Source organism: Saimiri boliviensis, chromosome 8 (assembly GCF_048565385.1).
Source record: "Saimiri boliviensis isolate mSaiBol1 chromosome 8, mSaiBol1.pri, whole genome shotgun sequence".
Taxonomy (NCBI): Eukaryota; Metazoa; Chordata; class Mammalia; order Primates; family Cebidae; genus Saimiri; species Saimiri boliviensis.
Window position 1 is genome coordinate 13911748 of NC_133456.1, and position 25054 is coordinate 13936801.

At 48.7% G+C, this 25054-nt stretch overlaps 1 protein-coding gene and 1 pseudogene across 3 annotated transcripts in view; one reads left to right on the forward strand and one right to left on the reverse strand.

Moving 5' to 3' along the window:
* DHX30 (DExH-box helicase 30) overlaps positions 1-13113 on the reverse strand; it is a 62842-nt gene extending 49729 nt beyond the window's left edge. The window contains exons 1-3 of one of the 3 annotated variants that reach the window (XM_039477555.2): positions 12993-13113; positions 11090-11184; positions 3649-3703 (exon numbers count right to left, since the gene is read on the reverse strand). In XM_039477555.2, the coding sequence (XP_039333489.1) occupies positions 3649-3676 (28 nt within the window). In that variant the 5' untranslated portion in view covers positions 3677-3703; positions 11090-11184; positions 12993-13113. Of the gene's footprint in view, positions 1-3648; positions 3704-11089; positions 11185-12472; positions 12677-12992 lie in introns of those variants that run through there. The other 2 variants (XM_039477556.2, XM_074403943.1) reach the window with 2 other exon arrangements.
* Positions 13114-21766: 8653 nt separating this feature from the next.
* Positions 21767-24652, forward strand: LOC141585331 (large ribosomal subunit protein uL2-like; annotated as a pseudogene).
* The last annotated feature ends 402 nt before the right edge of the window (positions 24653-25054 follow it).

Below are 25054 nucleotides of genomic sequence, written 5' to 3' on the forward strand. Positions count from 1 at the left end.
TTCAGGCAATTCTCCTGCCTCAGCCTCCTGAGTAGCTGGGATTATAGGCACATGCCACCATGTGCAGCTAATTTTTTGTATTTTTAGTAGAGACGGGGTTTCACCATGTTGACCAGGATGGTCTTGACCTCTTGACCTCGTGATCCACCCGCCTAAGCCTCCCAAAGTGCTGGGATTACAGGGTTGAGCCACTGCGCCCGGCCTCCACGCAACCCTTTCACTCCGTGTACTGGACAGCACTAATTTCAAGACTTGCCAGAGTTTCTATAACCACTAATGTAACAGTGACTCTGTGGATATTTGTCCCTACCCAAATGTCATGTTGAAATGTAATCTCCAGCCAGACACGGTGGCTCACGCCTATAATCCCAGCACTTTGGGAGGCCAAGACAGGCGGACCACTTGAGCTCAGGAGTTCAAGACCAGCCTGGTCAATATGGTGAAACCCCATCTCTACTAAAAATGCAAAAATTAGCTGGGCATGGTGGTGCATGCTTGCAGTCCCAGCTACTCAGGAGGCTGAGGCAGGAGAATCACTTGAACCAGGGAGACGGAGGTTGCAGTGAGCCGATATCTTGCCACTGCACTCTAGCCTGGGCAACAGAGCCACTGTGTCTCAAAAAAAAAAAAAAAAAGAAAGAAAAGAAAGAAATGTAATCTCCACTGTTGGAGGGTGATAGGGTGGATCCCTCAAGTCTTGGTGCTATCCTTGTGAAAGTGAGTAAATTCTCATGAGACCTTTTTTTTTGAGATGGATTCTTGCCCTGTCACCCAGGCTGGAGTGCAGTGGCACAATCTCAACTCGCTACAACCTCCAACCTCCACCACCTAGGTTCAAGCAATCCTTGTGCCTCAGCCTCCCAAGTAGCTGGGACTACAGGCACATACCACCACACCCAACTAATTTTCTATAATTTTGGTAGAGACGGGGTCTTACTATGTTGGCCAAGCTGGTCTTGAATGCCTGACCTCAAGTGATTCGCCTGCCTTGGCCTCACAAAGTGCTGGGATTACAGGCATGAGCCACCACACACAGCCTCTCATGATATCTTGTCATTTTATTTATTTATTTATTTATTTATTTATTTATTTATTTATTTATAAAGACAGGGTTTCACCATGTTGGCCAGGGTGGTCTTGAACTGCTGATCTCAGGTAATCCACCCACCTCGGCCTCCCAAAGGGCTGGGATTACAAGCGTGAGCCACTGCGCCTGGCCTTATTTATTTTTAATTTTTTTTTAATTTTTTTGAGACAGAGTCACTCTGTCACCAGGCAAAAGGCTGGAGTACAATAGCGCGATCTCGGCTCACTGCAACCTCCGCCTCCAAGGTTTTTGTTTGTTTTTGTTTCTGTTTTTGTTTTTTTGTTGAGACAGAGTTTCACTCTCGTTACCCAGGCTGGAGTGCAATGGCGCGATCTCGGCTCACTGCAACCTCCACCTCCTGGGTTCAGGCAATTCTCCTGTCTCAGCCTCCTGAGTAGCTGGGATTACAGGCATGCGCCACCATGCCCAGCTAATCTTTTGTATTTTTAGTAGAGACGGGGTGTCACCATGTTGACCACGTTGGTCTCGATCTCTTGACCTCGTGATCCACCCGCCTCAGCCTCCCAAAGTGCTGGGATTACAGGCTTGAGCCACCGCGCCCGGCCCTACCTCCAAGGTTTAAGCAATTCTCCTGCCTCAGCCTCCCAAGTGGCTGGGACTACAAGCACGCACCACCAAGCCCGGCTAATTTCTGTATTTTAGTAGAGACAGGGTTTCACCATGTTGGCCAGGATGGTCTTGATCTCTTGACTTCGTGTCCACCTGCTTCAGCCTCCCAAAGTGCTGGGATTATGGGCATAAGCCACCGTGCCTGGCTATTATTTATTTATTTAAAGATGGCATCTCACCCTTGTTGCCCAGGCTGGAAAGCAATGGCATGATCTCAGCTCACTGCAACCTCTGTCTCCCAGGTTCAAGCGAGTCTCCTGCCTTAGCCTCCCAAGTAGCTGGGATTACAGACCCCTTCCACCACACATGACTAATTTTTGTTGTTTTGTTTTTGTTTTTGTTTTTTGAGACAGAGTCTTGCTCTGTCACCTAGGCTGAAGTGCAGTGGTGCAATCTCGGCTTACTGCAACCTCCACCTCCTGGATTCAAGCAATTCTCCTGCGTCAGTCTTCGAGTAGCTGGGACCACAGGCTCCTGCCACCATGCCTGGCTAATTTTTGTATTTTTAGTAGAGATGGGATTTCACCATGTTGCCCAGGCTGGTCTTGAACTCCTGAGCTTAGGCAATCCACCTGCCTCAGCCTCCCAAAGTGCTGAGATTATAGGTGTGAACCACCGTACCCGGCCCTAATTTTTGAATTTTTAGTACAGACAGGGCTTCACCATGTTGGCTAGGCTGGTCTCAAACTCCTGACCTCAGGTGATCCACCTCTCTCAGCCTCTCAAAGTGCTAGGATTACAGGTGTAAGCCATCACACCCAGCCGACCTTGTTTAAATGATGTGGCACTTTCCCAGCTCTCTCTCTCTGGATCATGATTTTTGCCATATGACATGCCTGCTCCCGCTTCATCTTCTGCGACCTTGTTTAAATGATGTGGCACTTTCCCAGCTCTCTCTCTCTGGATCGTGATTTTTGCCATATGACATGCCTGCTCCTGCTTCATCTTCTGCCCCTAAGTAAAAGCTCCCTGATTCCTCCTCAGAAACCAAGCAAATTCCAGCACCATGCTTCCTATACACCCTGCAGAAATGTGAACCAATTAAACCTCTTTTTTAACAAATTACCCAGTCTCAAGTATTTCTTTACAGCAATGCAAGAACAGCCTAATACAGACTCAGTCCACTTCCACCAGTGTTTACTGAGACTTACTATGTGCAAAATGCTAGCCAGGTACTATGTATGATAAAAGATAACAATAAGCCCTGGCTGCAGGGAGCTTCCAGTCTAGTGACACAATGAGTAATTCAGAATAGACTAAGCATGAAAAAGAACAGATATGGGACCAAGGAAGGTTGTAGAAAGATTGCATTTGGTCACAGAATTAGGAAAGGTTCATGAAGGGGATGGTATAAAACACTAGCCTAGAAAAACAGGATGTTAGAGGCTGGGCATGGGGTGGCTCACACCTGTAATCCCAGCACTTTGGGAGGCTGAGGTGAGTGGATCACTTGAGGTCAGAATTTCAAGACCAGCCTGGCCAACATGGTGAAACCCTCATCTCTACTAAAAATAAAAATAAAAAAAATTAGCCAGGCCTGATGGCTGCTACCTGTAATCCCAGCTACGAGGCAAGAGAATTGCCTGAACCTGGGAGGCAGAAGCTACAGTGAGAAGGGATCACACCACTGCACTCTAGCCTGGGCAATAGAGTGAAACCACACCTCAAAAAAAGAAAAATAGGATTTTAATAAGCAGGGAGTATTCGGAAGAGGGCACTGGGGGGAGGTATGGCAAATGTACACAAAGGCCAGGGCAAGGAGAGACCCAGATTATAAGCACCAAGCAAAAGGAAGGCTATAGAAAAGGACTCTGGAAAACTACCCAAGCAACATGCAAGAGCTACACACTGGTGAGAGACTTTCACAGCCCTCACAGATGCCCATCCCAATAATGAAGGGCAAGAGGTCACAAACACAGTTGCAGTCTTACCTTTTCTGAATGAGTCCAGGCTGAACATTTCTGGCCAGGAGGGAAAGCTGGAATCCTGAGAATAAGGAGGGCCAAGGGGCAATGGTTAATATTCCTGGTCTAGGAACTCACAAAGAAGACGCCAGTAACACAGACAGCACTATCCAGAAGATGAGAAAAGTGATACTCTTCACTAATGAACCCCAACTGCTGCTCCCGAGTCTTAAGGACTGGAAAGCCAGCTCCACTCTAGAGTAATTATCTTTGCTTCATTCTAATTGAGCACTTTCTTCTCTTCTCTGTCCTAAAACTCTCCACACCCTGTTAAACAGAAGATGATGCATTTCATGAGAGACATGTAGTTCTACCTAGTTCACAATACTTGCAGGTTTCCTCGGGACTTCCAGGAAGAAATTAAATTCTACATGGACCCCTTCGGCCACATGACATCAGGAAATAGGACTGATGACTGACTGCCTTATAGGCAAACTAGCTTACTGGGCCTTCATAAAACCCAGTCAAGTCCCTAAAAATGAAATTTGACTGACAGTATCAAAGAATAACTATACAATGATTCCAAATAAAAAGCTTTTCTTTCTTTTTCTTTTTTTTTTTTTTTCGAGAGGGAGTCCCATTCTTTCACCCAGGCTGAAGCACAGTGGCACAATCTTGGCTCACCACAACCTCCACCTCCCGATTTCAAGTGATTCTCTTGCCTCAGCCTCCTGAGTAGCTGGGAGTATAGGCTCGTGCCACCACACTCAGCTAATTTTTGTATTTTTTAGTAGAAACGGGGTTTCTCCATGTTGACCAGGCTGCTCTCAAACTCCTGACCTCATGATCCATCGGCCTCGGCCTCTCAGAATGCTGGGATTACAGGAGAGTGAGCCACCATGCCTGGCCAATAAAAAGCTTTTCATAGCAAGTCTCTATGAAATAACAAATATTAAGTTGAAGTACAACTATTGGCCAAAAGTTTGGTGCATTTTACTTTTTTTTTTTTTTTTTTTTTGAGACAGAGTGTCACTCTTGTTACCCAGGCTGGAGTGAAATGGTGCAATCTTGGCTCACCGCAACCTCCGCCTCCTGGGTTCAGGCAATTCTCCTGCCTCAGCCTCCCGAGTAGCATGTGCTACCATGCCCAGCTAATGTTTTGTATTTTTTTTTTTTTTTTTTTTTGAGATGGAGTTTCGCTCTTGTTACCCAGGCTGGAGTGCAATGGCACGATCTCGGCTCACCGCAACCTCCGCCTCCTGGGTTCAGGCAATTCTCCTGCCTCAGCCTCCTGAGTAGCTGGGATTACAGGCATGTGCCACCATGCCCAGCTAATTTTTTGTATTTTAGTAGAGACGGGGTTTCACCATATTGACCAGGATGGTCTCGATCTCTTGACCTCGTGATCCACCCGCCTCGGCCTCCCAAAGTATTTTTTAGTATTTTGTATTTTTTAGTAGAGACAGGGTTTCACCATGTTGACCAGGATGGTCTCGATCGCTTGACCTCGTGATCCACCCGCCTCGGCCTCCCAAAGTGCTGGGATTACAGGCTTGAGCCACCGCGCCCGGCCGCATTTTGCTTATTAGTATATATAACTGAGAAATACACCTAGAGATGAAAAGAAACAAAAGCAACGCCTCTGGTTTAACACTTTGTTTTTAAAAATACTCAAACTCAGCTGGGCGCGATGGCTCAAGCCTGTAATCCCAGCACTTTGGGAGGCTGAGGCGGGTGGATCACGAGGTCAAGAGATCGAAACCATCCTGGTCAACATGGTGAAACCCCGTCTCTACTAAAAATACAAAAAATTAGCTGGGCATGGTGGCGCGTGCCTGTAATCCCAGCTACTCAGGAGGCTGAGGCAGGAGAATTGCCTGAATCCAGGAGGCGGAGGTTGCGGTGAGACGAGATTGCACCATTGCACTCCAGCCTGGGTCACAAGAGGGAAACTCTGTCTCAAAAAAAAAAAAAATACTCAAACTCAGCTGGGCGCAATAGCTAATGCCTGTAATACTAGCACTTCGGGAGGCCAAGGCAGGTGGATCACGAGCTCAGGTATTCGAGACCAGTCTGGCCAACATGGTGAAACCTCGTCTCTACTAAAAATACAAAAAAAAATTGGCTGGGCGTGGTGGCTTACGCCTGTAATTCCAGTACTTTGGGAGGCCAAGGTGGGCAGATCACGAGGTCAGGAGTTCAAAGCCAGCCTGACCAACATGATGAAACCCCGTCTCTACTAAAAAAACAAAAATTGGCTGGGCGCGGTGGCTCAAGCCTGTAATCCCAGCACTTTGGGAGGCCGAGGCGGGTGGATCACAAGGTCGAGAGATCGAGACCAACCTGGTCAACATGGTGAAACCCCGTCTCTACTAAAAATACAAAAAATTAGCTGGGCATGGTGGCGCGTGCCTATAATCCCAGCTACTCAGGAGGCTGAGGCAGGAGAATTGCCTGAACCCAGGAGGCGGAGGTTGTGGTGAGCCGAGATCGCGCCATTGCACTCCAGCCTGGGTAACAAGAGCGAAACTCCGTCTCAAAAAAAAAAAAACAAAAAAAAAAAAAAAAAAAAAAAAAAAAAATTACTTTGGGAGGCCAAGGCGGGTGGATCACGAGGTCGAGAGATCGAGACCATCCTGGTCAACATGGTGAAACCCCGTCTCTACTAAAAAATACAAAAAATTAGCTGGGCATGGTGGTGCGTGCCTGTAATCCCAGCTACTCAGGAGGCTGAGGCAGGAGAATTGCCTGAACCCAGGAGGCGGAGGTTGCGGTGAGCCGAGATCGCGCCATTGCACTCCAGACTGGGTAACAAGAGCGAAACACCGTCTCAAAAAAAAAAAAAAAAAATTAGCCAGGTGTGGTGGCATGCGCCTATAATCCCAGCTACTCAGGAGGCTGAGGCAGGAGAATCACTTGACACTGGGAGGCAGAAATTGCAGTGAGCCGAGATCATGCCATTGCACTCAAGCCTGGGCAACAGAGAAAGACTCCGTCTCAAAAAAATTAAATACAAAATACAAAACAATCAGCTGAGCATGATGGTGTGCACCTGTAATCCCAGCTACTTAGGAAGGCTGAGGCAGGAGAATCACTTGAACCTGGGAAGCGGAGGATGCAGTGAGCGGAGATCGCACCACTGCACTCCAACCTGGGCGACAGACCAAGACTCTGTGTCAAAAAAAAAAATACTCTATGGTAGAACATATTTAGAAAAAAAAAAATACTCAAACTCAGATTTATAGATGTTTTTATAATGCAGTACTCTTGGATTAGGTGCAAAAACCTTAAGTGGCCTTAGTTCAAAATCATCTATTGAAGGTGAACCCCTGGAAGAAAAGAAAAAAAAAAATCATCTAAACAGCATTTAGCAAATCAGGATCATGTCCAACATTGCTTGGAGTCTACAGGGGCCTACACTCCTGATCCTGACTGCTGTTTCCTCTCATTCTCAAATTTGGGGAATGTAGGAATTAAAGGGCTGACCTGGGGCCAAATCCAGCAGATCTGCCCTGATGGCCTCCTCTCCCCAAGGAATGCCTAAAATTTTAGCCCATAGTATACGGTAGCTCAGAGAGAAAACTTCAGTACAACATCAACAATGCTAAAATTTACTTTAAGAAGTTACATTCTATAGATATCTTTTTTTTTTTTTTTGAGACAGAGTTTCACGCTTGTTACCCAGGCTGGAGTGCAATGGCACGATCTCGGCTCACTGCAACCTCTGCCTCCTGGGTTCAGGCAATTCTCCTGCCTCAGCCTCCCGAGTAGCTGGGATTACAGGCATGCACCACCATGCCCAGCTGATTTTTTGTATTTTCAGTAGAGACGGGGTTTCACCATGTTGACCAGGATGGTCTCGATCTCTTGACCTCGTGATCCACCCGCCTCAGCCTCCCAAAGTGCTGGGATTACAGGTGTGAGCCACCACGCCCGGCCCACATTCTATAGATACCTTCTACCCAAATGAAAATTTTTTTTTTTTTTTTTTTGAAACGGAGTTTCGCTCTTGTTACCCAGGCTGGAGTGCAATGGCGCGATCTCGGCTCACCGCAACCTCCGCCTCCTGGGTTCAGGCAGTTCTCCTGCCTCAGCCTCCTGAGTAGCTGGGATTACAGGCACGTGCCACCATGCCCAGCTAATTTTTTTTTTGTATTTTTAGTAGAGACGGGGTTTCACCATGTTGACCAGGATGGTCTCGATCTCTTGACCTCGTGATCCACCCGCCTCGGCCTCCCAAAGTGCTAGGATTACAGGCTTGAGCCACCGCACCCAGCCCCAAATGAAAATTTTTAAAAAGTTAGCCAGGCAATGTGACTCACACCTGTAATCCCAGCACTTTGGGAGGCTGAAGCAGGTGGATTTCCTGAGGTCCAGAGTTCAAGACCAGCCTGGTCAACATGGTGAAACCCCGTTTCTACTAAAAATACAAAAATTAGCCAGCATGGTGGCAGGTGGCCGTAATCCCAGCTATTTGGGAGGCTGAGGCAAGAGAATCACTTGAACCCGGGAGGCAGAGGTTGCAGTGAGCCAAGATCACACCATTGCACTCCAGCCTGGGCAACAAGAGTAAAACTCCGTCTCAAATAAATAAATAAAAAGGGTATAATTTGAGATTCTAATTTTAAAGAAAACCTGAATATTATAAAATGTAAAGTATCTTAAGTGATTATTACTTAAGAAACAAGATTTGGTTGGGTACATTGGCTCATGCCTGTAATCCCAGCACTTTGGGAGGCCGAGGTGGGCGGATCACCTGAGGTCAGGAGTTCAAGACCAGCCTGGCCAACATAGGGAAACCCTGTTACTAATAAAAATACAAAAAATAGCCAGGCATGGTGGTGCACGCCAGTAATCCCAGCTACTGGGGGTGGGAGGAGTTGAGGCAGGAGAATCGCTTGAACCCAGGAAGCAGATGCTGGAGTAGGTGAGCCAAGATCACACCACTGCACTCCAGCCTGGCCAACAAAGCAAGACTCCATCTCCAGAAAATAAATAAATAAATAAATAAACAATACTCTATTGCTAAGAAGTTGTACACTGGCTGAGTACAGTGGTTCACACCTGTAATCTCAGCACTTTGGGAGGCTGAGGTGACAGGAGCACTTGAGAACAAGAGTTCAAGATCAGCCTGGGCAACATAGTGAGACCCCATCTTTACAAAAAATTTTCAAAATTAGCCAAGTGTGGTGGTGCACGCTTGTAGTCTTAGCTACTCAGGAGGCTAACAAGGGAGGATCACTTCAGTCCAGGATTTTGAGGTTTACAGTGAGCTGTGATCCCACCATTGCACTCTAGCCTGGGTGACAAACTGAGACCCTGTCTCTCTTTAAAAAAACCAAAAGCGGCCGTGTGCGGTGGCTCACATCTGTAATCCCAGCACTTTGGAAGGCCAAGATGGGAGGATCACGAGGTCAGGAGTTCAAGACCAGCCTGGCCAACATGGTAAAACCCCATCTCTATTAAAAAACAACAACAACAAAAAAACAAAAGCAATGGCCGGGTGTGGTGGCTCACGCCTGTAATCCCAGCACTTTGGGAGGCCGACACGGGCAGATCACCTGAGGTTGGGAGTTCGAGACCAGACTGATCAATATGGAGAAACCCTGTCTATAATAAAAATACAAAATCAGCCCAGCATGGTGGCACATGCCTGTAATCCCAACTACTCAGGAGGCTAAGGCAGGAGAATCACTTGAACCCAGGAGGCAGAGGTGGCAGTGAGCCAAGATCGAGCCATTGTACTCCAGCCTGGGCAATATGAATGAAACTCAGTCTCAAAAAAAAAGAAAAGAAAAATTTAATGGCTAGGTGTGGTGGCTCATGCCTGTAATCCGAGCACTTTGGGAGACCCAGGTGGAGGATCTCTTGAGACCGGGAGTTTGAGACTGGCCTAGGCAACACAGTGAGACCCTGTCTCTAAAGAAAAAAAAACTGTAAATTAATTTGCTTGTAAATAGACTCTTGGTTTTACTTTTTTTTTTTTTTTTTTTTGAGACGGAGTTTCGCTCTTGTTACCCAGGCTGGAGTGCAATGGCGGGATCTCGGCTCACCGCAACCTCCGCCTCCTGGGTTCAGGCAATTCTCCTGCCTCAGCTTCCTGAGTAGCTGGGATTACAGGCACGCGCCACCATGCCCAGCTAATTTTTTGTATTTTTAGTAGAGACGGGGTTTCACCTTGTTGACCAGGATGGTCTCGATCTCTCGACCTCGTGATCCACCCGCCTCGGCCTCCCAAAGTGCTGGGATTACAGGCTTGAGCCACCATGCCCGGCCGGTTTTACTTTTTTAAAGTCCCTAATCCTCTAGCCCAATATATCAATTTAGGCTCATGTACCACTATTCTTTCCTGTTCTAATCTAAAATACTACCGTATGAGAATCAAAATAGGATGTTTTAGAGATAATTTACAGAGCTCTAGAACATTTCATAGCGATCCAAAAGAAAGCTGTCTTCCTTGTAATGCAGTAATGTTAAAAACCTTTGTCATTCAATGACTCTCTTAATTTAGAGATAGGTGAAATGCTATTATGTCAAGATTTATTATATAATGAAACACAATTTGATTCCAGGTAGTCACTAAGGGATGGTTCCAGGACAGAAACTCCACAATGACTAATTAAAAATGATACCCGGGCCGGGTGCGGTGGCTCAAGCCTGAGCCCAGGAGGCGGAGGTTGTGGTGAGCCGAGATCACGCCATTGCACTCCAGCCTGGGTAACAAGAGCGAAACTCCGTCTCAAAAAAAAAAAAAATGATACCCTTCTAGGCTGGGCGCGGTGGCTCAAGCCTGTAATCCCAGCACTTTGGGAGCCCAAGGCGGGTGGATCACGAAGTCAACAGATCAAGACCATCCTGGCCAACATGGTGAAACCCCGTCTCTACTAAAAACACAAAAAATTAGCTGGGCATGGTGGCGCGTGCCTGTAATCCCAGCTACTCAGGAGGCTGAGGCAGGAGAATTGCCTGAACCCAGGAAGCCGAGGTTGCAGTGAGCCAAGATCGCGCCATTGCACTCCAGCCTGGGCAACAAAAGCGAAACTCTGTCTCAAAAAAAAAAAAAAATGATACCCTTCTGGCTGGGCGCAGTGGCTCATACCTGTAGTCCCAGCACTTTGGGAGGCTGAGGCGGGTGGATCACCTGAGGTCAGGAGTTGGAGACCAGCCCCCATCGCTACTAAAAATACAAAAAAATTAGCCGGGCATGGTGGCAGACACCTGTAATCCCAGCTACTTGAGAGACTGAGACAGGATCGCTTGAACCTGGGAGGAGCAGGTTACAGTGAGCCTAGATCACGCCACTGCACTCCAGCCTCGGGGACAAAGAGAGACTCCATCTCAAAAAGAAAATCAAATAAATGATACCCTCTTCCAAGACAGTCACAAGTAGGTTTAACACATTACTCTTGTTTTAGTGTAGCTGAGCATGAGATCCACCACCACTCTGTGCACAGCTAAATCAACTTACCTTATAAAAGCAGTGACAGTCTCAGATTTTGTAGGCTTTTGAACTCGAGCTGAATTCTCTCCTTGCTATTCCTCATCACGAGGCTGGGCCTCCTCCTGGGAAGTACAATGCTGGGTCAACAAAGTGATGGTCCCACAGGGAAAGAAAGTTGCTCTATCCATTGAAATTCATTTACTAGTTCTAACAGGGACAAATTTTGTTAGTGGCATGAAGCACACATACTGGACAAAATGGCCTTAACTCAGGACTTGCCATGACCCATTCCAGGCCCATTAAATTGTGAGCTGTCCTACACCAGCACCTGTAGAAGTGCTGAAGTCTTCTAACATCATCTCAGAAGAAGATGTAAAGGTAAAGAAAGCCTTGTAAGCCTGAAAAACATTTTCTGCAAGCCCACAGCAAAACCTACTTCAATTTTGAGTTATAATTCCATAGAGATTATGATAATCTAACGTAGATAAAGAAGCTATAATACTTTTCCAGATTGGGAATATAACAATAAATCAATGTTGAATACCATTTTTACAGTTTATGACATACTTCCATAGGCTTTATCCCATTTAATCCAGGCAACTATCCAGTGAGGTAGGAATTATCTTTCCAGAGAAGAAAACTGAAGCACAGGTTATACAACCTGCCCAAGATCCCACAGCTGCCTTAGGGCAGATGGAAATCAGCATTGAAGTATGCTGACTCCACTGCCCTCCAAGCTTAGTCTAGGCTACTTTTCTTATCTCCAGGATATCATGCTGTTGCCTAAATGTACCATGGTTCATTCCTTGAGACATACTACAGTGACATCTTCAAAGGCTGAAAGAGGCAAGAAGGGTCCAAGAGCTAACAAAACTTTGTATCACAGCTACATAAATTAAAACACTTGGAATGCAACTATCATTTAGGGAGAAAGAGCCAACACAGGTAGAAAACGCAGGAAAGGAAGTAATTTCTGCTCATCAACTTAAATATCTAAGATTTAAGTGTAAATTACAAGATGTAGTCAAGATCCACTATAACAGTGGGGTTACCGCCTTGCAAAATATTTCAAGGCAAATTACCAGACAACGTCTCATTTCACTTTGGCCCGTAAGCTGCAACCAAAACCAGGTTGAAAGCCTGTAACTGGCCTTCTGCAGTCTACCAGCTAGTGTATGGCAAGCCCCTATGAAGTGGAGTTGTAAAGTGGAACAGCCTCTGCCCGGAAAAATCACAATTCAAGTGACCCATGTTGCTGTACAACGACCAGATAGATACGACATATCCCTGGCTTGGGGGTTCTGAGGACCCCTGGGACTCCAGTTCACTGCAAACAAAGGACCCAACATGCATTTGGTCTGCCCCTGCTAAATGGGGCAAGTTACCACTAGCAAACAAAGAACACCTCACCCCTTGGCCTCCCCCAGTGACAAGGTCGGTGCAAAAGGGGGCAAACTAGAGGGGCCAGAAGGCACCAGGCCTCCCTCTGGACGAATGGTCCGGGCAGCACCGGGAGGCAGGAGAAGTAGACAAAGGTCTCGGGGCACTCCGGAGGCTTCCTCCAGGCCCTGCCTGGGGAAACGGCGCATCCCCTGAGGCGAAGGCGTCGTTGCGCCAATGAAGCGGCCTCTCCCGCGGCCTCCGCGGAGCCCCAGCCTGCGAGGCCCGCCCCGGCGGACCGGTCTGGCCCCCGCCCCCACCCGGGCTCCATGGCAACGGCAGGCCGAGGCCTGGCTGCCCACGGATCGGCCCGGCCGGCTTCGCGGGCAGGCCTAGGATGCCCGGCCTGCTACTCGGGCCCACCGGCTTCTCCGCCCCACTCTCCGCCAGGCCGGCGGTCGGGCCGGGTTCCCTCCTCGCGCCGACCACCCCCGGCCGCGGCAGGCTCCTCAAGAGGGCACGAAAGGGTAGAATAAAGAGCCGAATTCACCTGTTGTTACAGATGTGAAACAAGCCTCGGTGCACCGCGCATGAGCCGCGGGTCCCCCAACCACGGCCGGACTACAACTCCCAGCAGCGGCGGCGCGGCCCCTTCCGGGTCCCGTGACGGAAGTCCGGCCGCCGGCCCGTCGCTCCCCACCCCGGGCCACGGAGCCCGCCTGCCGCGCGTGTCTCCGTTCCTCTGCGGGCCTCTGGCCCGGCTCCACCAGAGAGGCTCGTTGTGGCCGCTCGGGACAGCCGGTACTCGGGATGCTCCGGCACCCGACCCAATGGGGCGCGGCGGCTGCGGCGGCGGCGCAGGCAGGACTTCCGGTAGAGTCACGAAGGGGATGGGCTTGCGCTGGCAGCTCTGGGGTCGCGGAGTGTGCTGGCCGGGCTGCGGGGGCCGCCTCTCACAGCAACTTAGCTGCCTGCAGTGTGAGAGTGGGGAGGATCTTCGTGCCCTCTGCGCGCCAGCTGCGCCTCTTGGTACGACTAAACACTCCGGGTCACGGCTGAGCCGGGAACGGTTTCCAGCTCGGGCTCCGGGATTCCACCCGCCTTCCCCCGCCACAGCTCGTAGCCACGCCTCTTCTCCATCTCCCCAGTGATCTGCTTTTTTAGGGAGATGAGCATTTTTGCCTCCCCAGGTTACTGGAAAGATGAAATCAACGTGTTCGTTGATTTCGTAAACTGTACTACGCTAGGGAAAGAACAAGGTAGCACTTGCTGGTCGCGGGGAGACTGCCAGTCACAGTTGCTGGGGGATTTCGAGGTCCCGCCCTGGCCACATCACCTCTTTGGAATGAGAAAGGGGGTTGTCCCGATTACACGCTGTGTTCCTCTAGATAAGATTCAAGAATAGGTTCAGGCCGGGCGCGGTGGCTCAAGCCTGTAATCCCAGCACTTTGGGAGGCCGAGGCGGGTGGATCACGAGGTCGAAAGATCGAGACCATCCTGGTCAACATGGTGAAACCCCGTCTCTACTAAAAATACAATAAAACTAGCTGGGCATAGTGGCGCGTGCCTGTAATCCCAGATACTTAGGAGGCTGAGGCAGGAGAATTGCCTGAGCCCAGGAGGCGGAGGTTGCGGTGAGCCGAGATCGTGCCATTGCACTCCAGCCTGGGTAACAAGAGCGAAACTCCGTCTCAAAAAAAAAAAAAAAAAAAAAAAAAAAAGAATAGGTTCAGTGGAATTCAGCTTCAAAAGTAAACAACGCAGTGGCGTAGCTCTGATGCTGCGTCAGAATTTTACAGAATATGTTTTTAAGATGTGGCCTTGCCGGGCGCGGTGGCACAGGCCTGTAATCCGAACACTTTGGGAGGCCGAGGTGGTCGGATCACGAGGTCAAAAGATTGAAACCGTCCTGGCCAACATAGTGAAACCCCATCTCTACTTAAAATACAAAAATTAACTGGGCATGGTGGCGCGCCCCTGTAGTCCCAGCTACTTGGAAGGCTGAGGCAGGAGAATCACTTGAACCCAGGAGGTGGAGGTTGCAGTGAGTCAAGATCGCACCACTGCACTCCAGCCTGGCGACAGAGCAAGACTCCGTCTCAAAAAAAAAAAAAAAAAAATGTGGCCTTTGAAGCTGTATGAAGAATAGTGCCATATGCTGTCACTTTTGTGTGCAAACAATTAAGTTCGACCTACATCTATTATTTTCTTTCCACATTGGCTAAAAGGCTGGGGTGTGGAACATCATATACTCATTCAAATAATGAGTACATCTGAACAGGGCATGGTGCTGTATTGTGTGGGGAATAGAGAGATCCCTGCATGGATATCTGAGTGCACTGTGTATCATCAGTTGGTAAGCAGGTGTGGAGGATACAAGGCCCTGCGTCAAAGGGCTTAGAACCTAGTAGAGAAGATGACAACACTGTGTGAAGGAAATGGAAAGTGGTAAATGCTGGAAAGGAGGCATCAAGTGCTACAAGAGTTCGGAGACAGGAGTGGTTACTCCTGAATGGCACAATGAAAGAAACATGAAGACGTCCAAGTGGAACAAGGGGCAAACCCTAGAAATATTCAGTTCAGTGTGATCTGAGGGTTTTGTGTGTGTGCAAGCTATACAGGAAGTAAAGCAGAAAAAGAGCTGGGAGTGCCAAACTAAGGAATTCTACTTTTTTTGGTAAGACATTTAAAAAATTCTTAGGAGAGTAAATACTGTAGTTTTGTTGTTGCTGTTGAGACAGTCTCTACTCAGTCACGTAGGCTGGAATGCAGTGGTGAGATCTCGGCTCACTGCAACCTCCACCTCCCAGATTCAAGTAATTCTGTCTCAGCCTCCCAAGTAGCTGGAATTACAGGTGTGCTCCACCACACCCAGCTCATTTTTGTATTTTCACTAGAGGCAGTTTCACGATGTTGGTCAGGCTGGCCTCGAATTCCTGGCCTCAAGTGATCTGCCCTCTTTGGCCTCCCAAAGTGCTGGGATTACAGGCGTGGGCCACTGCACTCTGCCAATAGTGTACTTTAGAAAGATTCTTCTGGAAGCGAAAGGGTCAAATCAGCTGGGAAAATAGAACCTAGCATACTAATTAGATCCCGAGAGAGAATGAACGCTTCAGCTATACTCAGGAGTGAAAAAGGCAAGAAAGAAAGAAATGAGGAGGTGACTGTTGAGCAGCAGGCTGAGCCCTGGTGATGACTGTGTGGAGAGATGACTTTGAGATCTGTACCATAGTAACTGAAAGGATTCTGCACTGTGTAAAATAATTAAGGGGACACAGGAGTTGGAGAAGATGATGAATTCAACTTCATTCAGATTATGTTTGCAATGTTGTTGGGGAAGTTCAGTGATAAAGCCCTGTTCCCTACTCCAGAGAAAGTTACTGTCTGGTAGAGAGTATGAGAAAAGCATGCAAATGTCTTTTTTTTTAATTTTTTTTTTTGGAGACAGGGTCTCATTCTGTCACCCAGGCTGTAGTTCAGTGGTACAATCATGGCTCATCGTAGCCTTAACCTCCCAGGCTCAACTAATTCTCCCTCCTCAGTTTCCTGAGTAGCTGGGACAACAGGCACATGCCACCACACCCAGCTAATTTTTTATTTTTTGTAGAGCAACAATCTCACTATGTTGCCGAAGGCTGATCTCAAACTCCTGGCTTCAATCAATCCTCCCACTTCAGCCTCCCAAACTCCTGGGATTACAGATGTGAGCTACTATGCCCAGCCACAAATAAATCAAGACCCAAGGCCCAGGGCAGTGGCTCACACCTGTAATCCTAGCACTTTAGGAGGCTGAGGTAGGCGGATCACCTGAGGACAAGAATTCAAGACCAGCCTGACCAACATGGAGAAGCCCCGTCTCTACTAAAAATACTAAATTAGCAGGGCATGGTGGCGCATGCCTGTAATCCCAGTGACTCAAAAGGCTGAGGCAGGAGAATCGCTTGAAACCAGGAGACAGAGGTTGTGGTGAGCCAAGATCATGCCATTGCACTCCAGCCTGGGCAACAAGAGTGAAATGCTGTCTCAAAAAAAAAAAAAAAAAAAAAAAAAAAAAAATACCTAGAGGAAGCACTCCAAAAGAGGCTCCAGCCGGGCGCAGTGGCTCACGCCTGTAATCCCAACACTTTGGGAGGCTGAGGTGGGCGGATCACCTGAGGTCAGGAGTTTGAGACCAGCCTGAGCAATATGGTGAAACCCCATTTTTTTTTTTTTTTTTTTTTTTTTTTTTTTTTTTTTTTTTTTGAGACGGAGTTTTGCTCTTGTTACCCAGGCTGGAGTGCAATGGCGCGATCTCAGCTCACCGCAACCTCTGCCTCCTGGGTTCAGGCAATTCTCCTGCCTCAGCCTCCTGAGTAGCTGGGATTATAGGCACGCGCCACCATGCCCAGCTAATTTTTTTTGTATTTTTAGTAGAGACGGGGTTTCACCATGTTGACCAGGATGGTCTCGATCTCTCGACCTCGTGATCCACCCGCCTCGGCCTCCCAAAGTGCTGGGATTACAGGCTTGAGCCACCGTGCCCGGCCTGTGGAACCCCATCTTTAAAAAAATAAATAAATAAATAAATAAATAAATAAATGAAAAGGAAAAAAAAAAGAGGCTCCAGTACAGGGCAAAAGAATAGCCATACCTCCGGCGGTTGCAGTGGCTCACGCCTAAAATCTGAGGACTTTGGGAGGCTGAGACAGGCCGATCAATTGAGCCCAGGAATTTGAGATCAGCCCGGGCAACAAAGCGAAACTCCTCTCTATAAAAAATTAAAATTGGCCAGGCGCGGTGGCTCAAGCCTGTAACCCCAGCACTTTGGGAGGCCGAGGCGGGTGGATCACCAGGTCAAGAGATCAAGACCATCCTGGTCAATATGGTGAAACCCCGTCTCTACTAAAAATACAAAAAAAAGTAGCTGGGCATGGTGGCACATGCCTGTAATCCCAGCTACTCAGGGGGCTGAGGCAGGAGAATTGCCTGAACCCAGGAGGCGGAGGTTGCGGTGAGCCGAGATCGCGCCATTGCACTCCAGCCTGGGTAACAAGAGCGAAACTCCGTCTCCAAAAAAAAAAAAAAAAAAAAAAATTAAAATTGACCGGGCGCGGTGGCTCACGCCTATAATCCAGGCACTATGGTAGGCCGAGGCGGGCAGATCACAAGGTCAAGAAATCGAGACCATCCTGGCCAACATAGTGAAACCCCATCGCTACTAAAAATACAAAAATTAGCTGGGCATGGTGGCACGCACCTGTAGTACCAGCTACTTGGGAGGCTGAGGCAGGAGAATTGCTTGAACCCAGGAGGCGGAGATTGCAGTGAGCCAAGATTGCGCCACTGCACTCCAGCCTGGCACCTGGCGGTAGAGCAAGACTCTGTCTCAAAAAAAAAAAAAGGCTGGGCATGGTGGCTCACGCCTGTAATCCAAACACTTTGGAGGCCAAGGCGGGGGGATCACCTGAGGTCGGGAGTTCAAGACCAGCCTGACCAACATGGGAAAACCCTGTCTTAAATAAAAAATTTTTTAGGCCGGGCGCGGTGGCTCAAGCCTGTAATCCCAGCACTTTGGGAGGCCGAGGCGGGTGGATCACGAGGTCGAGAGATCGAGACCATCCTGGTCAACATGGTGAAACCCCGTCTCTACTAAAAAGTGCAAAAAATTAGCTGGGCATGGTGGCGTGTGCCTGTAATCCCAGCTACTCAGGAGGCTGAGGCAGGAGAATTGCCTGAACCCAGGAGGCGGAGGTTGCGGTGAGCCGATATCGCGCCATTGCACTCCAGCCTGGGTAACAAGGGCGAAACTCCGTCTAAAAAAAAAAAAAAAAAAAAAAAAAAAAAAAAAAAATTTTTAAATTTTAAAAATTAAATGGGTGTGGTGACATGTGCCTGTAGTCCCAGCGGCTCAGGAGGATAAGATGGGAGGATTAATTGAACCTGGGGGATGGAGGTTGCCGTGAGCTGAAATCACATCACTGTGCTCCAGACTGGGTGACGGTCACACACCTTGTCTCAAAATAAATAAAAAATAAATAAATGAAGCCTGGGCAAGGTGGCTCACGCCTGTAATCCCAGCACTTTGGGAGGCCCAGGTGGGTGGATCACGAGGTCAGGAGTTCAAGACTAGCCTGGCCAATATGGTGAAACCCCGTCTCTAAACACAAAAATTAGCTGGGCGTGCTGGCACGAAGTTGTAATCCCAGCTACTCAGGAGGCTAAGGCAGGAGAATCACTTAAACCTGTGAGGCGGAGGTTGCAGTGAGCCGAGAGATCTAGGCACTGCACTCCAGACTGAGAGACGGAGATGAGACTCCATATCAAAAAAAAAAAAAAAAAAAGGCTGGGCACGGTGACTCACACCTGTGATCCCAGCACTTTGGAAGGCCAAAGTGGTTAGATCATCTAAGGTCAGGAGTTCGAGACCAGCCTGACCAACATAGAGAAGCCCCCATCTCTAAAAATACAAAAATTAGCTGGGCATGGTTGCATGTGCCTGTAATCCCAGCTACACAGGAGGCTGAGGCAGGAGAATCACTTTAACCCAGGAGGCAGAGGTTGTGGTGAGTCAAGATCATGCCATTGCACTCCAGCCTGAGCAACAAAAGGGAAACTCCATCTCCAAAACAAAACAAAACAAAAAAACAGCTGGGTGAGGTAGCTCACACCTGTAATCCCAGCATTTTGGGAGACCAAGGCAGGTGGATCACAAGGTCAGGAGATTGAGACCATCCTGGCCATGGTGAAACCCTGTTTCTACAAAAGTACAAAAATTAGCCAGGCATGGTGGCACATGGCTGTAGTCCCAGCTACTCAGGAGGCTGAGGCAGGGGAATCGCTTGAACCTGGAAGACAGAGGTTGCAGTGAGCCAAGATTGTGCTACTGCACTCCAGCCTGGTGACAGAGCAAGATTCCATCTCAAAAAAAGAAAGAAACCCCAACTCTCCTAAAAATACAAAATTAGCTGGGCATGACGCATGCCTGTAATCCCAGCTACTTCAGAGGCAGAGGCAGGAGAATCACTGGAACCTGGGAGGCAGAGGTTGCAGTGAGCCGAAATTGCAACACTGCACTCCAGCCTGGGCAACAGAGTTAGACTCCATCTCAAAAAAAAAAAAAAAGGCCGGGCGCGGTGGCTCAAACTTGTAATCCCAGCACTTTGGGAGGCCGAGGCGGGTGGATCACTAGGTCGAGAGATCCAGACCATCCTGGTCAACATGGTGAAACCTCGTCTCTACTAAAAAATACAAAAAATTAGCTGGGCATGGTGGCGCGTGCCTGTAATCCCAGCTACTCAGGAGGCTGAGGCAGGAGAATTGCCTGAAGCCAGGAGGCGGAGGTTGCCGTGAGCCGAGATCGCGCCATTGCACTCCAGCCTGGGTAAGAAGAGCGAAAACTCCGTCTCAAAAAAAAAAAAAAGAAAAAGAAAAAAGAAAAATGGTGGTTCACACCTGTAATCCCAGCACTTTGGGAGGCCAAAGCGGGTGGATCACGAGGTCAGAAGTTCAAGACCAGCCTGGCCAAGATGGTGAAACCCCGTTTTTTTTTTTTGTTTTTGTTTTTGGGGTTTTTTTTTGAGACGGAGTTTCGCTCTTGTTACCCAGGCTGGAGTGCAATGGTGCGATCTCGGCTCACCGCAACCTCCGCCTCCTGGGCTCAGGCAATTCTCCTGCCTCAGCCTCCTAAGTAGCTGGGATTACAGGCACGCGCCACCACGCCCAGCTAGTTTTTTGTATTTTTAGTAGAGACGGGGTTTCACTATGTTGACCAGGATGGTCTCAATCTCTCGACCTCGTGATCCACCGGCCTCGGCCTCCCAAAGTGCTGGGATTACAGGCTTGAGCCACCGCGCCCGGCCTCCGTTTTTGTTTTTGTTTTTGTTTTGAGACGGAGTTTCGCTCGTTACCCAGGCTGGAGTGCAATGGCATGATCTCGGCTCACCGCAACCTCTGCCTCCTGGATTTGGGCAATTCTCCTGCCTCAGCCTCCTGAGTAGCTGGGATTACAGGCACGTGCCACCATGCCCAGCTAATTTTTTGTATTTTTAGTAGAGACGGGGTTTCACCATGTTGACCAGGATGGTCTCGATCTCTTGACCTCGTGATCCACCCGCCTCGGCCTCCCAAAGTGCTGGGATTACAGGCTTGAGCCACCGCGCCCGGCCGGAAAACCCATCTTTCTAAAAAAAAAAAATAGAAAATGTTTTCCCAGAACAGCTGCCTTTGCACTCCAGCCTGGGTCACAGAGCCAGACAGCCACCTTTTTACTGTGTCTTTTTTTTTTTTTTTTTTTTTTGGTCTCAAGAGAGTCTTGCTCTGTCACCCAGGCTGGAGTGCAATGGTGTGATCCTGGCTCACTGCAACCTCTGCCTCCCAGATTCAAGCGATTCTCCTGCCTCAGCCTCTCGAGTAGCTGGGACTACAGGCACATGCCACCAAACCAGGCTAATTTTTTTGTATTTTTAGTAGAGATGGGATTTTACCATGTTGGCCAGGCTGGTCTTGAATTCTTGACCTCATGATCCCAAAGTGCTAGGATTACAGGCATGAGTCACTGTGCCCGGGCTTTACTTTGACAGGCTGTGCCCTATGTCTTTAACAGGGCTATTTTTCTGTGTGTGCAAAGAGAGGGATCTCTGGTGACTCTTCCCCTACTTAGAAAGAAGCAGTCCTATCTGATTAGGGGCCCGCCCTTATGTCCACTTGTAATCTTAACCACCTCTCTAAAGCCTTATTTTCTATTTTTTTTTTTTTTTTTTTTTCCCGAGATGGAGTTTCGCTCTTGTTACCCAGACTGGAGTGCAATGGTGCGATCTCGGCTCACTGCAACCTCCGCCTCCTGGGTTCAGGCAATTCTCCTGCCTCAGCCTCCCGAGTAGCTGGGATTACAGGCACGTGCCACCACGCCCAGCTAATTTTTTTTTTTTCTTTTTTTTGTATTTTCAGTAGAGACGGGGTTTCACCATGTTGACCAAGATGGTCTCGATCTCTTGACCTCGTGATCCACCCGCCTCGGCTTCCCAAAGTGCTGGGATTACAGGCTTGAGCCACCGCGCCCGGCCAAGCAGCCTTATTTTCAAATGCGGTCACAATGCGGGTGCGGGGTTAGAGCTTCAGTATCTGAATTTTTTTTTTTTTTTTTTTTTTTTTTTTTTGAGACGGAGTTTCGCTCTTGTTACCCAGGCTGGAGTGCAATGGCATGATCTCGGCTCACCGCAATCTCCGCCTCCTGGGCTCAGGCAATTCTCCTGCCTCAGCCTCCTAAGTAGCTGGGATTACAGGCACGCGCCACCATGCCCAGCTAGTTTTTTGTATTTTTTCTTAGTAGAGACGGGGTTTCACCGTGTTGACCAGGATGGTCTTGATCTCTCGACCTCGTGATCCACCCGCCTCGGCCTCCCAAAGTGCTGGGATTACAGGCGTGAGCCACCGCGCCCAGCCTTTTTTTTTTTTTTTGAGACGGAGTTTTGCTCTTGTTACCCAGGCTGGAGTGCAATGGCGCGATCTCGGCTCACCGCAACCTCCGCCTCCTGGGTTCAGGCAATTCTCCTGCCTCAGCCTCCTGAGTAGCTGGGATTACAGGCACGTGCCACCATGCCCAGCTAATTTTTTTTTGTATCTTTAGTAGAGAAGGGATTTCACCATGTTGACCAGGATGGTCTCGATCTCTTGACCTCGTGATCCACCCGCCTCAGCCTCCCAAAGTGCTGGGATTACACGCTTGAGCCACCGCGCCCGCTCAGTATCTGAATTTTTAAGTACACAATTCAGTCCATGACAGCATCAATTTAATGAAACAATATGCAGCAATAAAAAAGAATGAGTTAGGACGGGCATGGTGGCTCATGCCTGGAATCCCAGCACTTTGGGAGACCAAGGCAGGCAGATCACTTGAAGTCAGGAATTCAAGACCACCCTGGCCAACATAGTGAAATGCTGTCTCTGCTAAAATTACAAAAATTAGCCAGGCATGGTGGTAGGTGCCTGTAATCCCAGCTACTCAGGAGGCTGAGGCAGGAGAATTGCTTAAACCTGAGAGGTGGAAGTTGCAGTGAGTGGAGATGGTGCCACTGCACTCTAGCCTGGGTGATAGAGTAAAATTCTGTCTCAAAAAACAAAAAACAAACAAACAAACAAAAACTAGTTAGATCAAATGTGCAGACATGGAAAAATATCAAGGAAATGTTAGGGTAGGTTTTTGGTTTTGTTGTTTGGATTTTTTGAAAGTGTCTTGCTCCATCACCCAAACTAGAATACAGTGGCTCAATCATAGCTCACTGCAGCCTCAAGCTCCTGGGCTCAAGTGAACCTCCCACTTCAGTCTTCAGAATATCTAGGACTACAGGCAAATACCACCAAGCCTGGCTTTTTTTTTTTTTTTCCCTTGAGACGAGTCTCCCTCTGTCACCCAGGCTGGAATGCAGTGGTGCCATCTCTGCTCACTGCAACCTCTGCCTCCCAGGTTCAAGTGACTCTCCTGCTTCAGCCTCCTGAGTAGTTGGGATTTCAGGAACCCACCCCCATGCCTAGCTAATTTTTGTATTTTTAGTAGAGATGGGGTTTCACCATGTTGACCAGGCTAGTCTCAAACTCCTGACCTCAAGTGATCTGCCCACCACAGCCTCCCAAAGTGCTGGGATTATAGGCATGAGCCACCGTGCCTGTTTTTCTTTCTTTTTTCTTTCTTTTTTTTTTTTGAGACGGAGTTTTACTCTTCTTACCCAGGCTGGAGTACAATGGTACGATCTCGTCTCACTGCAACCTCCACCTCCTGGGTTCAGGCAATTCTCCTGCCTCAACCTCCTGAGTAGCTGGGATTATAGGCACGCGCCACCATGCCCAACTAATGTTTTGTATTTTTAGTAAAGACAGGGTTTCACCATGTTGACCAAGATGGTCTCGATCTCTTGACCTCGTGATCCACCCACCTCGGCCTCCCAAAGTGCTGGGATTACAGGCTTGAGCCACCGCGCCCGGCTCTTTTTTCTTTTGAGAGAAGGTCTCTCTCTCTGTCACCCTCACTGTAATACAGTGGTGCAATCTCAGCTTACTGCAGCTTTGACCTCTTGGGCTCAAGCAATCCTCTCACCTCAGCCTCAGGAGTAGTAGAGACTATAGGTATGCACCAGATCTGGTTAATTTTTGTATTTTTTTGTAGAGATGGGTTTTACCATGTTGCCCTGGCTGCTACTTTTGCTGTGATTAAGGTTTTGTTTTGTCTTGTTTTGTCTCTGACCCAGGAGTCTCGTATCTTCTACCAGCATGTAGGAAATAGTAGCAAGCTCACTAACAGCTTGTAAGTAGGGTAAAATTCCAGACCTGCATCTGCACAGTTCATCACAGTATAGTGAACATCCATAGTACCCATCACCTAGCTTTAGGGATTATCAACTGAAGGCCAGCCTTGTCTCATCTATAGGTCCTCATCCCCTAATGTCCACCAGATTTTAAAAAATCATGAGATAAGGTGGCTCGTCTACGCCGCATTTCCTCTTTCGGCCATGCTCGTGAGCAGGACCCGTCGCCATGGGCCGCGTGATCTGTGGAAAGAGGAAGGGCGCCGGGTCTGTGTTCTGCGTGCATGCGAAGCACTGTAAGGGCTGTGGATTTTGCCAAGTGGCACAGCTACATCAAGGGCATCATGAAGGACATCATCCACGACCCAGGCCGCAGCGCACCCCTCGCTAAGGTGGTCTTCCGGGATCCCTACCGGTTTAAGAAGCAGACAGGGCTGTTCATTTGCTGCAGAGAGCATTCACACCGGCCAGTTTGTGTACTGCGGCAAGAAGGCCCAGCTCAGCATTGGCAATGTGCTGCTCCCTGTGAGCACCATGCCTGAGAGTACGATTATGTGCTGCCTGCAGGGGAAGCCTGGAGACCGTGGCAAGCTGGCCAGGGCATAAGGAAACTATGCCACCGTTATCTCCCACAACCCTGAGACCAACAAGACCCATGTGAAGCTGCCCTCTGGCTCCAAGAAGGTTATCTCTTTAGCCAACAGAGCTGTGGCTGGTGTGGTGACTGGAGGTGGCAGAACTGACAAACCCATCTTGAAGGCTAGCCACTGTCTCCAGGCTTCTCCTGCAGGCAGCACACAATTGTACCCTCAGGCATGAGAACTGCTGGCCATGAGTATGGGGTGCGGCCATAAACGCTGCGGAGCATCGTTTTGGAGGTGGCAACCACCAGCACATCGGCAAACCCTCCACCATCCAGAGATGCCTCTGCTGGCCGAAGAGTGGGTTTCATTGCCGCCTGCATAGACGTCTCGGGGGAACCAAGACTTGTGCAGGAGAAAGAGAACTAGTGCTGAGGGGCTCAATAGAGTTTGTCTTTATGAAAAAAAAAAAAAAATTCAAATCATACCACTTCAACTGTAAATATATCAGGGTGCCACTCTATAAGATTCCTTTTTATTTAGCATAACCATAAAACCAATATAGGCCGGGCGCGGTGGCTCAAGCCTGTAATCCCAGCACTTTGGGAGGCTGAGGCGGGTGGATCACGAGGTCGAGAGATCGAGACCATCCTGGTCAACGTGGTGAAACCCCATCTCTACTAAAAACACAAAAAAGTAGCTGGGCGTGGTGGCGCTTGCCTGTAATCCCAGCTACTCAGGAGGCTGAGGCAGGA